General features: G+C 44.2%; 1 protein-coding gene across 4 annotated transcripts; it reads left to right on the forward strand.

Annotated features, from left to right (window-relative positions):
- Positions 1–1,493: 1,493 nt before the first annotated feature.
- On the forward strand, positions 1,494–14,737 carry LOC124019515 (unconventional myosin-IXAa-like). Of its 4 annotated transcripts, none has more exons than XM_046334868.1 (10): positions 1,494–1,682; positions 1,832–1,959; positions 2,171–2,276; positions 6,163–6,294; positions 9,396–9,519; positions 9,817–9,870; positions 12,412–12,429; positions 12,831–13,042; positions 13,274–13,416; positions 13,624–14,737. In XM_046334868.1, exons 2-10 carry the CDS (start codon positions 1,920–1,922, stop codon positions 14,121–14,123), a joined length of 1,329 nt encoding a protein of 442 aa, XP_046190824.1. In that variant the 5' UTR covers positions 1,494–1,682; positions 1,832–1,919; the 3' UTR covers positions 14,124–14,737. The 4 variants fall into 4 exon arrangements, with proteins under 4 accessions (XP_046190824.1, XP_046190825.1, XP_046190826.1 ...); XM_046334869.1 differs by having other exon boundaries at positions 13,633–14,737; XM_046334870.1 differs by lacking the exon at positions 9,817–9,870.
- The last annotated feature ends 309 nt before the right edge of the window (positions 14,738–15,046 follow it).

The following is a 15,046-nucleotide window of genomic DNA, read 5'->3' on the forward strand; positions in this document are numbered from 1 at the left end:
CAGGGCACGCTGACACGGTCACCAGGTGTCTCCTATGGCGGGCTGGGCAGGGCACGCTGACACGGTCACCAGGTGTCTCCTATGGCGGGCGGGCTGGGCGCAGGGCACGCTGACACGGTCACCAGGTGTCTCCTATGGCGGGCTGGGCGCAGGGCACGGACACGGTCACCAGGTGTTTCCTCCAACACATTGGTGCGCCTGGCTTTCAGGTTAAATGGGCATTGTGTCAAGAAGCAGTGTTGCTTGGTTGTGTTGTGTTTCGGAGGACGACGGCTCCCGACCTTCGCCTCTCCAGAGTCCGTGTGGGAGTTGCAGCGTTGAGACAAGACTGTAACTACCAATTGGACACCACGAAATTGAGGAAAAAGGAGTAAAAAAAAAAATTTCAACTTCTTTTTTTTTTTCAATTAAATAAAAAATGGTATAGTCAGATGCAAGTAAACAGAAATATCGGGGCAATTTCCGCAACAACTAAGAGCATTGAAGCACGAGGCGAAAGTTCTCCGCTGTTTTGTTCCCGCAGCTATTACACTGTAGCAGATTGAACTGTGGACATGCGACATACTCTGAGGTACTCTGATATTCTGTGAGTGCATGCCTTGCATTGCACTACTATGCAACATCTGCGTTGCTGCTCGTCTCCATTTAAAACATATTAACCGCCTGTCAGCAATGCTTCTGTCTGTCCTTTAGAGAAAAAAGGAAATAGGCTAGTAACTAGAATACACAGGAGAGTCAGAGACAATAGAAAGCATTCATGTCAACATAAACTCTCCTTGGCTCTTTTCTCACCTGCCCTCTGCTGCCCCCTACAGGTGGAGGAACACAATGGCCACATCTTCAAGGCCACCCAGTACAGTATCCCCACCTACTGCGAGTACTGCTCCTCTCTCATCTGGATGATGGACAGGGCCTGCGTCTGCAAATGTGAGTACTCGTGCGCACACACACACAATACAGGCACGCAAGCACACACACACACGTTATTACTGTGCACGTCCTCAGCGGCCCTTTGGCCAAGCCTTGAGCTGTGGCCCCTCCTAACCCCTCCTACTAATCAGATTGTGTTCAACTGGACTCATGTGGTCTGCAGCTCCTTATCCTCCACAGTTTTCTCAAGCAGCAGTCAGAAAGGATGTTTTCTCCTCCCTGGTCAATGTTGCATCTGTCTCTTAGCCCTGTAGTCAGTTAGTTAGCGGCCATAACCTTTTGTTTTTCCTCCCATGTTAACAATGCGGAGGCACTGTCTTTCCGTGGAAAATGGCGCTGACTTGCATTTCTCTGGCTGTGTTTATCCAGTGTGTCGCTACGCCTGCCACAGAAAGTGCTGCCTGAAGTTGACCACTAAATGCAGCAAAAGGTAAGGCTACCACGACTAGATCAACGTACATTGATATTTATTCGGTAGCAGCTGTGTGTGTGTGTTTGTGTGTGTGTGTGTGTCCACATGCGCTCCTACATCTCTTTTTGTGTCTGTGTGTGTGCGCAGTACGACCCAGAGCTGTCGTCCAGGCAGTTTGGGGTGGAGGTGTCCCGTCTGACCAACGAGGAGAGGACAGTGCCCCTGGTGGTTGAGAAGCTCATCAACTACATTGAGATGCACGGCCTCTACACCGAGGGCATCTACAGGAAGTCTGGCTCCACCAATAAGATCAAAGAGCTCAAGCAGGGACTGGACACAGGTACTGTATACATGCTAACAAAGACCAGGGTGAGGCACCTAGTTACACTAATGGCTATTTGCAAATGAAAATGTCAACGCTATGGCTAAACATAACTTCAACCCGGGATGCTTGTTTCATTCTGACATTTTGACTGTTTGTCCACACAGACGTGAACAACATGAACCTGGATGACTACAACATCCACGTTATCGCTAGTGTCTTCAAGCAGTGGCTCCGGACTTACCCAATCCACTGATGACCTTTGAACTATACGAGGAGTTCCTCCGCGCCATGTGTAAATACTCCGACCTTCCTGTCATTTTAATTTCTGATAAATGTGTACTCCTTTATTTATGTATGTAGTTCAACATCATTGTTGGACATTGAAAATAACTTCTCTCACTGACCTACAACAGGATATTTGATTTCAGATGAATATATCAAAAACCGTTTCAAAACCCCATGAAAAATGTCATCAATATGTTTGGTGGTGAATATGTTTACAGGCCTGCAGGACAAGAAGGAGGTGATTCGAGGGGTCTACTCTATTATCGACCAGCTCAGTAGAACTCACCTCAACACTCTGGAACGGCTCTTCTTCCACCTAGTTAGGTAACAGACGTTCTCCTCCCTCTATTGCACTAGTATCTGCTGTAGCATTTGTTCGTCACGTCAAATCAAAAGGGAAATGCCAGAGAGAAGATTCGTCCAATAACAGAACATTTCTGTAATGTCCTAACTCTTAAGCCTGTCACCTTTAGTAAGAAGTTGGAACCAAACTTCACACATGTATTATACTGCAGTGCCTTCACAAATGATTCTCACACCCTTTGACTTATTGCACATTTTGTTGTTACAGCCTGAATTCAAAATGGTTGAAATATTTTTTTTTCCCCTCATCCATCTACACACACTACCCCATAATGAAAAAGTGAATACATGTTTTTATTTTTTTATTTTAGCAAATGTATTGAAAATGAAATACAGAAATATGTCGTTTACATACAGGACCAGTCAAAAAATTAGACACACCTACTCATTCAAGGGTTTTCTTTATTTTTACTATTTTCTCCGTTGTAGAATAATAGTGAAGACATCCAAACGATTAAATAACACATATGGAATCATGTAATAACCAAAAAAAGTGTTAAACAAATCCAAATATATTTATATTTTAGATTCTTCAAAGTAGTCAGCCTTGCCTTGATGACAGCTTTGCACACTTTTGGCATTCTCTCAGCCAGGTTCATGAGATAGTCACCTGGAATGCTTTTCCAACAGTCTTGAAGGATTTCCCACATATGCTGAGCACTTGTTGGCTGCTTTTTATTCACTCTGCGGTCCAAACCATCTCAATTGGGTTGAGGTTGGGTGATTGTGGAGGCCAGATCATCTGATGCAGCACTCCATCACTATCCTTCTTGGTCAAATAGCCCTTACACAGTCTGGTGGTGTGTGTTGGGTCATTGTCCTGTTGAAAAGTAAATGATTGTCCCACTAAGCGCAAATCAGAGGGGATGACATCACTTCAGAATGCTGTGGTAGACATGCTGGCTAAGTGTGCTTTGAATTCTAAATAAATCACTGACAGAGTCACCAGCAAAGCACCCCCACAGCATCACACCTCCTCCTTCCATGCTTCACGGTGGGAACCACACATGCGGAGATCATCCGTTCACCTACTCTGCATCTCACAAAGACACGGCGGTTGGAAGCAAAAATTTAACATCAGACCAAAGGACAGATTTCCAACAGTCTAATGTCCATTGCTTGTGTTTCTTGGCCCAAGCAAGTCTCTTCTTATTATTGGTGTCCTTTTAGTAGTGGTTTCTTTGCAGCAATTCGACCATGGAGGCCTGATTCACACAGTCTCCTCTGAACAGTTGATGTTGAGATGTGTCTGTTACGTTAACTCTGTGAAGCATTTATTTGGGCTGCAGTCTGTGGTGCAGTTAACTTTAATGAAGTTATCCTCTGCAGCAGAGGTAACTCTGGGTCTTCCTTTCCTGTGGTGGTCCTCATGAGAGCCAGTTTCATCATAGCGCTTGATGGTTTTTGTGACTGCACTTGAAGAAACATTAAAAGTTCTTGACATTTTCTGTATTTTTATTAATTTTTTATTTAATCTTTATTTAACCAGGTAGGCAAGTTGAGAATAAGTTCTCATTTGCAACTGCGACCTGGCCAAGATAAAGCAAAGCAATGCAACAAAAAACAACAAGACAGAGTTACACGTGGGATAAACAAAAGTACAGTCAATAACACAATATGTGCAAGTAGAAATACTGGTGTGCAAAAGAGTAAAAAAAAGTCAATAAAAACAATATGGAGATGAGGTAGGTAGTTGGATGGGCTATTTACAGATGGGCTATGTACAGCTGCTGCAATCGGTTAGCTGCTCAGATAGCTGACGCTTAAAGTTATTGAGGGAGATGTGTCTCCAACTTCAGTGATTTTTGCAATTCGTTCCAGTCATTGGCAGTAGAGAACTGGAAGGAAAGGCGACCAAAGGAGGCTTTGGAGGTGACCAGAGAAATATACCTTCTGGAGAGCGTGCTATGGAGGGTGTGTTATGGTGACCAGAGAGCTGAGAAGGTGGGGCTTTACCTAGCAAAGACTTATAGATGACCAGGAGCCAGTGGGTCTGGCGACGAATATGCAGCGGGGGCCAGCCGACGAGAGCATACAGGTCGCAGTGGTGGGTGGTATATGGGGCTTTGGTGACCAAATGGATGGCACTGTGATGGACTGTATTGACTGACGTTCATGTCTTAAAGTAATGGTGGACTGTCGTTTCTCTTTGCTTATTTGAGTTGTTCTTGCCATAATTTGGACTTAGCCCTATTTGGTAAAAGACTATCTTCTGTATACCACCCCTGCCTTATCACAACACAACTGATTGACTCGCATTAAGAAGGAAATTAATTCCACAAATGAACTTTTAACAAGGCACACCTGTTAATTAAAATGCATTGGTGGTGAATGTGTTTTCAGGCTTGCAGGACAAGAAGGTTGAGAGAATGCCAAGAGTGTGCAAAGTTGTCATCAAGGCAAAGGGTGGCTACTTTGAAGAATTTCAAACATATTTTTCATTTGTTTAACACTTTTTGGTTACTACATGATTCCATATGCTATTTCATAGTGTTGATGTCTTCACCATTATTCCACAATGTAGAAAATAGTAAAAAATCAAGAAAACCCTGGAATGAGTAAGTATTTCCAAACTTTTGACTGGTACTGTAAGTATTCACACCCCTGAGTTGTTAGAATCACCTTTGGCAGAGATTACAGCTGTGAGTCTTTCTGGGTAAGTCTCTAAGAGCTTTGCACGCCAGGATTGTACAATATTCTCCAAGCGCTGTCAAGTGGGTTGTTGATCTCTGCTAGACAGCCATTTTCAAGTCTTTCCATTAGATTTCCAGACGATTGTACGTCTGTAACTATAACCAGGCCACTCAGGAACATTCAATGTCAATCTTGGTAAAAGCAACTCGTGTATATTTGTTTTTTTAGGTTATTGTACTGAAAAGGACATTTTTCTCCCAGTGTCTGTTGGAAAGCAGACTGAACCAGGTTTTCCTCCAAGGTTTTGCCTGTGCTAAGCTCTATTCCATGTATTTGTATTATTTTGAAACTCTCTAGTCCTTGTCGATGAAAAGCATACCCATAATATGATGCAGCCAACACCATGCTTGAAAATATAAAGAGTGGTGCCTTATTGCGAACAGGATGCATGTTTTATTCTGTACAGCCTTCTGTTCCCTCCTGTCATTTAGGTTAGTATTGTGGAGGAACTACAATGTTGTTGATCCATCTTCCGTTTTCTCTCTTCACAGCTATTAAACTCTATAACTGTTTTAAAATCACCGTTGGCCTCATGGTGAAATCCCAGGGTGGTTTCCTTCCTCTCCGGCAACTGTAATAGGAAGGAGTGTATTGATACATACACCACCCAAAGTGTAGCTAATAACTTGACCAGGCTCAAAGGGATATTCAATGTCTGCTTTTCTTTTGTTTCACCCATCTATCAATAGGGGCCATTCTTTGCGAGGCATTGGAAAACATCTCTGGTCTTTTCATTGAATCTTTGTTTGAAATTCACTGCTCAACTGAGGGACCTTAAAGATAATTGTATGTGTGGGGTACAGAGATTAGGTAGTCATTCAACAATCATGTTAAACACTATTATTACACACAGACTCCAGGCAACTTATTATTTTTCTCCTGCATTTATTTATGCTTACCATAACAAAGGGGTTTAATAGTTATTAACTAAAAAAAAATCAGCTTTTCATTTTTAATACATTTTTAAAAAAGAAAATCGATGTAAAAACATAATTCCACTTTGACATTATGGGGTATTGTGTGTAGGCCAGTGACTCAATCTCAATTCAATCTCATTTTAAATTCAGGCTATAAACCAACAGCATGTGGAACAAGTCAGGAGGTGTTATGAATACTTTCTGAAGGCACTGTTTTTGTTTGGTGTATTCTCCAGGATCGCAGGGCAGGAGGACACCAACCGTATGTCAGCCAACGCCATAGCCATCGTCTTCGCCCCCTGCATCCTCCGCTGCCCCGACACCATCGACCCCCTGCAGAGTGTCCAGGACATCGGCAAGACCACAGCGTGAGACCACAATCCTACTGCTGCTAATATAGTATCCTACTACTGCTGCTAATATAGTATCCTACTACTGCTGATAATATAGTATCCTACTACTGCTGATAATATAGTATCCTACTATGCTGATAATATAGTATCCTACTACTGCTGATAATATAGTATCCTACTACTGCTGATAATATAGTATCCTACTACTGCTGATAATATAGTATCCTACTACTGCTGCTAATATAGTATCCTACTACTGCTGATAATATAGTATCCTACTACTGCTGCTAATATAGTATCCTACTACTGCTGATAATATAGTATCCTACTACTGCTGCTAATATAGTATCCTACTACTGCTGATAATATAGTATCCTACTACTGCTGATAATATAGTATCCTACTACTGCTGATAATATAGTATCCTACTACTGCTGATAATATAGTATCCTACTACTGCTGCTAATATAGTATCCTACTACTGCTGCTACTATAGTATCCTACTACTGCTGCTACTATAGTATCCTACTACTGCTGCTATAGTATCTTACTACTGCTACTATAGTATCCTGCTGCTGCTACTATAGTATCCTGCTGCTGCTGCTATAGTATCCTGCTGCTGCTACTATAGTATCCTACTGCTGCTACTATAGTATCCTACTGCTGCTACTATAGTATCCTACTGCTGCTACTATAGTATCCTGCTGCTGCTACTATAGTATCCTGCTGCTGCTGTTATAGTATCCTGTTGCTACTGCTACTATAGTATCCTGCTGCTACTACTATAGTATCCTGCTGCTGCTGCTATAGTATCCTGTTGCTACTGCTATAGTATCCTGCTGCTGCTATAGTATCCTGCTGCTGCTGCTATAGTATCCTGCTGCTGCTGCTATAGTATCCTGCTGCTGCTGCTATAGTATCCTGCTGCTGCTGCTACTATAGTATCCTGCTGCTGCTGCTACTATAGTATCCTGCTGCTGCTGCTACTATAGTATCCTACTGCTGCTACTATAGTATCCTGCTGCTGCTGCTATAGTATCCTGCTGCTGCTACTATAGTATCCTGCTGCTGCTGCTATAGTATCCTGCTGCTGCTGTTATAGTATCCTGTTGCTACTGCTACTATAGTATCCTGCTGCTGCTGCTATAGTATCCTGCTGCTGCTGTTATAGTATCCTGTTGCTACTGCTATAGTATCCTGCTGCTGCTGCTATAGTATCCTGCTGCTGCTGCTATAGTATCCTGCTGCTGCTGCTACTATAGTATCCTGCTGCTGCTGCTACTATAGTATCCTGCTGCTGCTGCTACTATAGTATCCTACTGCTGCTGCTATAGTATCCTGCTGCTGCTGCTATAGTATCCTGCTGCTGCTGCTATAGTATCCTGCTGCTGCTGCTATAGTATCCTGCTGCTGCTGCTATAGTATCCCTGCTGCTGCTATAGTATCCTGCTGCTACTATAGTATCCTGCTGCTGCTGCTATAGTATCCTGCTGCTGCTGCTATAGTATCCTGCTGCTGCTGCTGCTATAGTATCCTGCTGCTGCTGCTACTATAGTATCCTGCTGCTGCTGCTACTATAGTATCCTACTGCTGCTACTATAGTATCCTACTGCTGCTACTATAGTATCCTGCTGCTGCTATAGTATCCTGCTGCTGCTCCTATAGTATCCTACTGCTGCTACTATAGTATCCTGCTGCTGCTGCTATAGTATCCTGCTACTGCTACTATAGTATCCTGCTGCTGCTACTATAGTATCCTGCTGCTGCTGCTATAGTATCCTGCTGCTGCTGCTATAGTAGCTACTACTATAGTATCCTGCTGCTGCTACTATAGTATCCTGCTGCTGCTACTATAGTATCCTGCTGCTGCTACTATAGTATCCTGCTGCTGCTACTATAGTATCCTGCTGCTGCTACTATAGTATCCTGCTGCTGCTACTATAGTATCCTACTGCTGCTACTATAGTATCCTACTGCTGCTGCTATAGTATCCTGCTGCTACTGCTGTAGTATCCTGCTGCTGCTACTATAGTATCCTACTGCTGCTACTATAGTATCCTACTGCTGCTGCTATAGTATCCTGCTGCTGCTGCTATAGTATCCTGCTGCTGCTACTATAGTATCCTACTGCTGCTACTATAGTATCCTACTGCTGCTACTATAGTATCCTGCTGCTGCTACTATAGTATCCTGCTGCTGCTGCTATAGTATCCTGCTGCTGCTGCTATAGTATCCTGCTGCTGCTACTATAGTATCCTGCTGCTGCTACTATAGTATCCTACTGCTGCTACTATAGTATCCTACTGCTGCTGCTATAGTATCCTGCTGCTACTGCTGTAGTATCCTGCTGCTACTGCTGTAGTATCCTGCTGCTACTGCTGTAGTATCCTGCTGCTGCTAATGTAGTATCCTGCTGCTGCTACTATAGTATCTTACTACTGCTACTACTATAGTTTCCTGCTGCTGCTACTATAGTATCCTACTGCTGCTACTATAGTATCCTGCTGCTGCTACTATAGTATCCTACTACTGCTATTATAGTATCCTGCTGCTGCTGCTATAGTATCCTACTACTGCTATTATAGTATCCTGCTGCTGCTGCTATAGTATCCTACTACTGCTGTTATAGTATCCTGCTGCTGCTGTTATAGTATCCTACTACTGCTATTATAGTATCCTACTGCTGCTACTATAGTATCCTACTGCTGCTACTATAGTATCCTGCTGCTGCTACTATAGTATCCTGCTGCTGCTACTATAGTATCCTGCTGCTGCTGCTATAGTATCCTACTACTGCTATTATAGTATCCTGCTGCTGCTGCTATAGTATCCTACTACTGCTATTATAATATATAATAATATATGCCATTTAGCAGACGCTTTTATCCAAAGCGACTTACAGTCATGTGTGCATACATTCTATGGGTGGTCCCGGGATCGAACCCACTACCCTGGCTACTGCTGCTACTATAGTATCCTGCTGCTGCTACTATAGTATCCTACTACTGCTATTATAGTATCCTGCTGCTGCTGCTATAGTATCCTGCTGCTGCTACTGTAGGATTACGTAGATGTAGTACTAGACTGCAATGTGACCATGGCTCTTCCTGTTCTAGGTGTGTGGAGCTCATCATTGGAGAGCAGATGAATAAGTACTGCGCCCGGCTAAAGGACATCAACAGTCTGGAGTTTGCCGAGAACAAAGCCAAGTGCAGATTGACCCTCATTCGGAGATCAATGGTAAAGTCAAGAGTTATAGCTGTTCACTATCCACAGACCGTATTTGACAAGACATCAACTCCCATCAACTAGCTAACCTATCCTGTTAAAACACTGTTCTTAAATTAAACCCCCCAACTAGCTAACTTATCCTGTTAAAACACTGTTCTTAAATTAAACCCCCCAACTAGCTAACCTATCCTGTTAAAACACCCTTCTTAAGTCAGCCTACCTTGAACCACCTCCTCTTCACACTAACTCTGTTTTCTCCCATTTTAATCCTGTCATTCCCCTTCCTGTCTTTCCTTCCTAATCCAGAAACCTGTACTAATTGCTGTTAGATTTATGACCATATCCCGCAGTACTGTCCCGGTATGTATCCACTCACTGTTACCAAGCCCAGGCTCGCCTAATCATAGTCAGCTGTCAGCTATTTTGTTGTGGCATTGATCACTGCTCACTGTGCCCACCTTGTCCTAATGCCGAGGTCTGCCCGGTGTCCTCCATCCTCACAACATGGCACCACCTCACTTTGTCCATGTCTGGCTGACCTATCTCTCACTTTCTCTCTCTCTGCTCTCTGGCTCTCCTCTCTCAATCTATCTCTCACTTCCTCTCTTGATCCCTTTCTCTCCTCTCTTTTCCTCTCTCTCTCTTTTCCTCTCTCTCCTCTCTTTTCCTCTCTCTCCTCTCTTTTTCCTCTCTCTCCTCTCTCTCCTCTCTTTTTCCTCTCTCTCCTCTCTTTTTCCTCTCTCTCCTCTCTTTTTCCTCTCTCCTCTCTTGCTTTTTCCTCTCTCCTCTCTTGCTTTTTCCTCTCTTTTTCCTCTCTCTCACTTTTTCCTCTCTCCTCTCTTTTTCCTCTCTCTCTCCTCTCTTTTTCCTCTCTCTCTCCTCTCTTTTTCCTCTCTCTCTCCTCTCTTTTTCCTCTCTCTCCTCTCTTTTTCCTCTCTCTCCTCTCTTTTTCCTCTCTCTCCTCTCTCTTTTTCCTCTCCTCTCTTTTCCTCTCTCTCCTCTCTCTCCTCTCTTTTTCCTCTCTCTCCTCTCTCTCCTCTCTTTTTCCTCTCTCTCCTCTCTCTCCTCTCTTTTTCCTCTCTCTCTCTCTCTCTCCTCTCTTTTTCCTCTCTCTCCTCTCTCTCCTCTCTTTTTCCTCTCTCTCCTCTCTCTCCTCTCTTTTCCTCTCTCTCCTCTCTCTCTCTCTTTTTCCTCTCTCTCTCTCTCTCTCCTCTCTTTTTTCTCTCTCTCCTCTCTCTCCTCTCTTTTTCCTCTCTCTCCTCTCTCTCCTCTCTTTTTCCTTCTCTCTCTCTCTCCTCTCTTGCTTTTTCCTCTCTCTCCTCTCTTGCTTTTTCCTCTCTCTCCTCTCTTGCTTTTTCCTCTCTCTCTCTCTCTTTTTCCTCTCTCTCCTCTCTTTTCCTCTCTCTCTCTCCTCTTTTTCCTCTCTCTCTCTCCTCTTTTTTCCTCTCTCTCTCTCTCTTTTCCTCTCTCTCTCCTCTCTTTTTCCTCTCTCTCTCCTCTCTTTTTCCTCTCTCTCTCCTCTCTTTTCCTCTCTCCTCTCTCTTTTTCCTCTCTCACTTTTTCCTCTCTCTCTCTTTTTCCTCCTCTCTTTTTCCTCCCTCTCACTTTTTTCCTCTCTCCTCTCTTTTTCCTCCCTCTCCTCTCTTGCTTTTTCCTCTTTCTCTCGCTTTTCCCCTCTCCTCTCTTTTTCCTCCCTCTCAATTTATCCCTCTCTCTCCTCTCTTGCTTTTTCCTCTCCTCTCTTGCTTTTTCCTCTCCTCTTTTTTCCTCTCTCTCACTTTTTCCTCTCTCCTCTCTTGCTTTTTCCTCTCTCTCCTCTCTTGCTTTTTCCTCTCTCTCCTCTCTTGCTTTTTCCTCTCTCTCCTCTCTTTTTCCTCTCTCTCACTTTTTCCTCTCTCCTCTCTTGCTTTTTCCTCTCTCTCCTCTCTTGCTTTTTCCTCTCTCGCTTTTTCCTCTCTCTCCTCTCTCGCTTTTCCTCTCTCTCCTCTCTTGCTTTTTCCTCTCTCTCCTCTCTTGCTTTTTCCTCTCTCTCCTCTCTTGCTTTTTCCTCTCTCTCCTCTCACTTTTTCCTCTCTCTCTCCTCTCTTGCTTTTTCCTCTCTCTCTCACTTTTTCCTCTCTCTCCTCTCTTGCTTTTTCCTCTTTCTTCTCTCACTTTTTCCTCTTTCTTCTCTCACTTTTTCCTCTCTCTATTGCTTTGTGTGAGCCTGACTGTATAATATAACGGTGTCTTGTGGATGAAAGTTCAAAACATTGACCTACTGTAAGTTAATCATGCAGGTGTTTGTTCATTAGATTTTGACTATGCTGTACTCTGACAGGATGTTCTGAATTTGACAGTGTTTCAACTCAAATACGTTCATATCCTATAGTTCCATATTTTAATGACATATTTTATGCTTGTCATTGTCTGGTTCACTCAATGTTTACTATCTACTAAACCCACGTTGGGTTGTTATTTTTATTGTATTTGTAAGTTTATAGAGTATATTGTATAAAGTGTATCATCACACTTAATCAGTTTCATCCTAAAATACACATTTGAGAAATGTGATTGTTTACTCCATTTCCTCCTGACCACAAATTGTGGTCAAAATTTGGGAAATTATGTCCTACACTAGATGACTCATTATGTAATATAACCTATTCATAATAGAATTTCTTAGATTTTTCTGCCTCTTGTCCCATGATCCAATCAAAGATTGTCCCAATTACATGTGCTGTAGACCGTAGCAGCTCTTTGGTACTAAAGCAATTCCAGGAGAAATGTCCTGGTGTATCATCACATGGTAGCATTATGGAGGACTTTGTAAGAGGTTAGGGACCATATACTGTCCAGTGTCTTTGGCCTCATTTTCACTTTTATATTCTCTTTTGCTTCTCAATTGTTTGTACCACGCAGCCAAACGCAGCCAAAAAGGTAACCCATGCTGCACAGCATCCAACATGATTTTGCGATTGGGTATCTGCTGTGACTGCTGGTTGCTAGACTGCATGTGTGGGGAGCATGAGTCTTGGGGTCGTTATGGGTTTAAAAGGCGAACTATGAAACATTGATGTTTCAAGTATTACAAAGTGTTTTTTTTTTTTTTTGCATGTGCCGTCAAAGTAACTTGGTGGAAGGGCCCTCCCTCCTAGGTAGTAGAAGTAACGGCTGCTGGCTATACAACCTGAAATAGAATTCGCTGCCAGACGCTGTTATTTTCCCTGCTTTGCTATTCTTGTTATGAATCAGGACAATCCTACACCAGGACAAACGCTGGCATTAGTTAGCTAACACTAACTTCTCCCTGACTGACTGTTTTGTGCTTTGTTTCGCAGGGCAAGGGCCACGTACGGCGGTTCAGCTACCACACGCCCTCGCCCCCGGTTAGCCCACGCCTGCCGTCCGTGACGGCTGCAGTGACGCAGGAGAGCGGCGGTGAGGAGGTGGGGGCGGGGAAGGAGCCTGAGGTATCGGAGCACCAGCAGTTGGCCATGCAGCAGGAGGAGAGGGTGCTGACGGAGCAGATCGAGAGCCTGCAGAAAGAGAAGTACCTTATAGCCTTATACCTACAGTAGCATTTAGGGGGCGCCCTCAGTCAATGTGCAACGAAAAGCATGTTATAAAATAAATGTAGAAATACAGTATTATACCTTTACCTACAGGATATTTGAGGAATCTTAAATGAATGGCAAAGTGTATCTAAAATTAGGAAAATGAATGACTAAAACTGTCAGTGTGTTTTCCTTCTGCATTGACCTCACCATGTTTGTCACCCCAGGGAGGAGCTGACCTTTGAGATGCTGACTTTGGAGCAGCGAGCATCAGACGATGAGACCCTGGAGTCGGAGGCGTCCATCGGCACGGCCGACAGCTCTGAGAACCTCAACATGGACTCTGAAGGAGCCACCTCCGACTTCTCCGGTATGCCATGATATTAAACAGTACCATGGTCAACCTGTTTGGAAAATGCTTGTTAAAACTTGTGGTCATATTTTAAGTTTCTCTCTACAATTCTGTGTAGCAAAAAGAGACATGAGTAAAACATTTGTTTATTTAGTTGAAGCATATAGTTTTCTACTGCTGCTACTATAGTATCCTGCATCATGGTCTGACCGCTGACCTTTTTAGGTCCCTCAGAGAGAGAACCCACGCTGGCCCCCGTCGCGCGAACCAAGAGGTCAGAGGGGAAGAGCCACCGACGCCGCAACCTACGCAGGCAACCAGACTCCCAGGACTCAGTGGACTCCTGTTCTACTATCTCCTCCCTCTCTTCCTCCTCCCACTTCCACCCGTCCTCTTCCTCCTCTGTGGCCACAGCTCGCCACTTTCGCTACCGCTCAAAGTCGCCCTCTTCTGGCTCTGGCTCTGCCCAGGGCTTGTACCCGCCCCAGCCTCCCCACCGCGACATCTTGGACTGTCCCCCCCCGGCCAAACAGGAGGGGGCATTCGAAGAGAGGTCACAGTTCACCAGCCGAGGCACCTTCAATCCGGAAAAGGGCAAACAGAAACTGAAAGGATCCAAGAACTCACCCTTGAGGCACTCCCATGACAGTGGGGGCCGCAGCAGGGATCCGCCTGACTTACCCCAGCAGCGGGTTTTGTATGGCAGCAATGAGTTCATGGTATGAAGGACAGTGGGAACACCTCCTTCGTCACAGCCCACTCTCCCTAAGAGCATGCGATCTGACCCCCTTCCTCAAACACTCCAGCTCACCCTTTCTCAGTCCACATCCGCAACGATGCAGAACTGTCCCCCCAAGTGCCATGTACACACTGTGTGTCCACCTCAAAGAGACAGGAGAGGGACAGGCTGGGAGTGGGAGAGGAGGAACCAGTAGAAGGTTGATCTCCTGTGGCTTTAACTGCCAACCGCACTCCCCATGGTCCCTCTGCAGGTCTGGGCCTCCCTCAGCCCAGGGGAGAGGAGACGTGTGGAGCAGGAAGGCAGAGAAAAGGGAATGCTGGGACACTGGGAGAGGACTACTCAGCATCCGGGAGATCTCCCGAGCAGACGTCCCAATGCAAACTAGGAGGTGGAACGAGGCTAGAAGATGGGAAGAAAAAATAATTAAAAACCTACCGAGCCATTGACTGTGCCGCCGTGTCCATGAACTTGAGATCTCAATCATTGGCTGCTTTAAAGTTTACAGTTAAAAACAATCAATGTAAACAGTGGTTCCTCTATTATTACAAATGTATTTTTCCCTTAAGCCTATTTAATAAATGTTTAATTTCATGGAAAGTATAAATCTATATAACTATATTATAAAGGTATAAATACTGTAACAAAGCCGGAACACCAGTAACTGCTGGGTAGTTGAAGTCAAATATTTATCTTTTTCTTGAGTATCTTGGGCAGAGATGTATGGTATTGGACAAAGGCTGTGTACGTGTGCGTGTTTGAGTGTTAAAGTGTGTGTGTGTGTGTGTGAGAAGACCACTTCATGTGTTTTTATGTTTCTGCTGCTTCGTTCCTCTCCTGAGGGAACTACGGCCATGAAAGGGACCAAGTTAGCTGGTGTGTATTCTAGCCAAGGGGATCCCAGCTCTG

The sequence above is a fragment of the Oncorhynchus gorbuscha genome, unplaced genomic scaffold (assembly GCF_021184085.1).
Source record: "Oncorhynchus gorbuscha isolate QuinsamMale2020 ecotype Even-year unplaced genomic scaffold, OgorEven_v1.0 Un_scaffold_615, whole genome shotgun sequence".
NCBI lineage: Eukaryota > Metazoa > Chordata > Actinopteri > Salmoniformes > Salmonidae > Oncorhynchus > Oncorhynchus gorbuscha.

What these genes read in the sequence shown, in the direction of transcription:
- LOC124019515 (XM_046334868.1), top strand. Translation starts at nt 1,920, where the DNA reads ATGACCTTTGAACTATACGAGGAGTTCCTCCGCGCCATGT. An exon ending in CTCTTCTTCCACCTAGTTAG is followed by an intron (nt 2,277 to 6,162) that starts GTAACAGACGTT and finishes TGTATTCTCCAG; the next exon opens with GATCGCAGGGCAGGAGGACA. An exon ending in GACATCGGCAAGACCACAGC is followed by an intron (nt 6,295 to 9,395) that starts GTGAGACCACAA and finishes TTCCTGTTCTAG; the next exon opens with GTGTGTGGAGCTCATCATTG.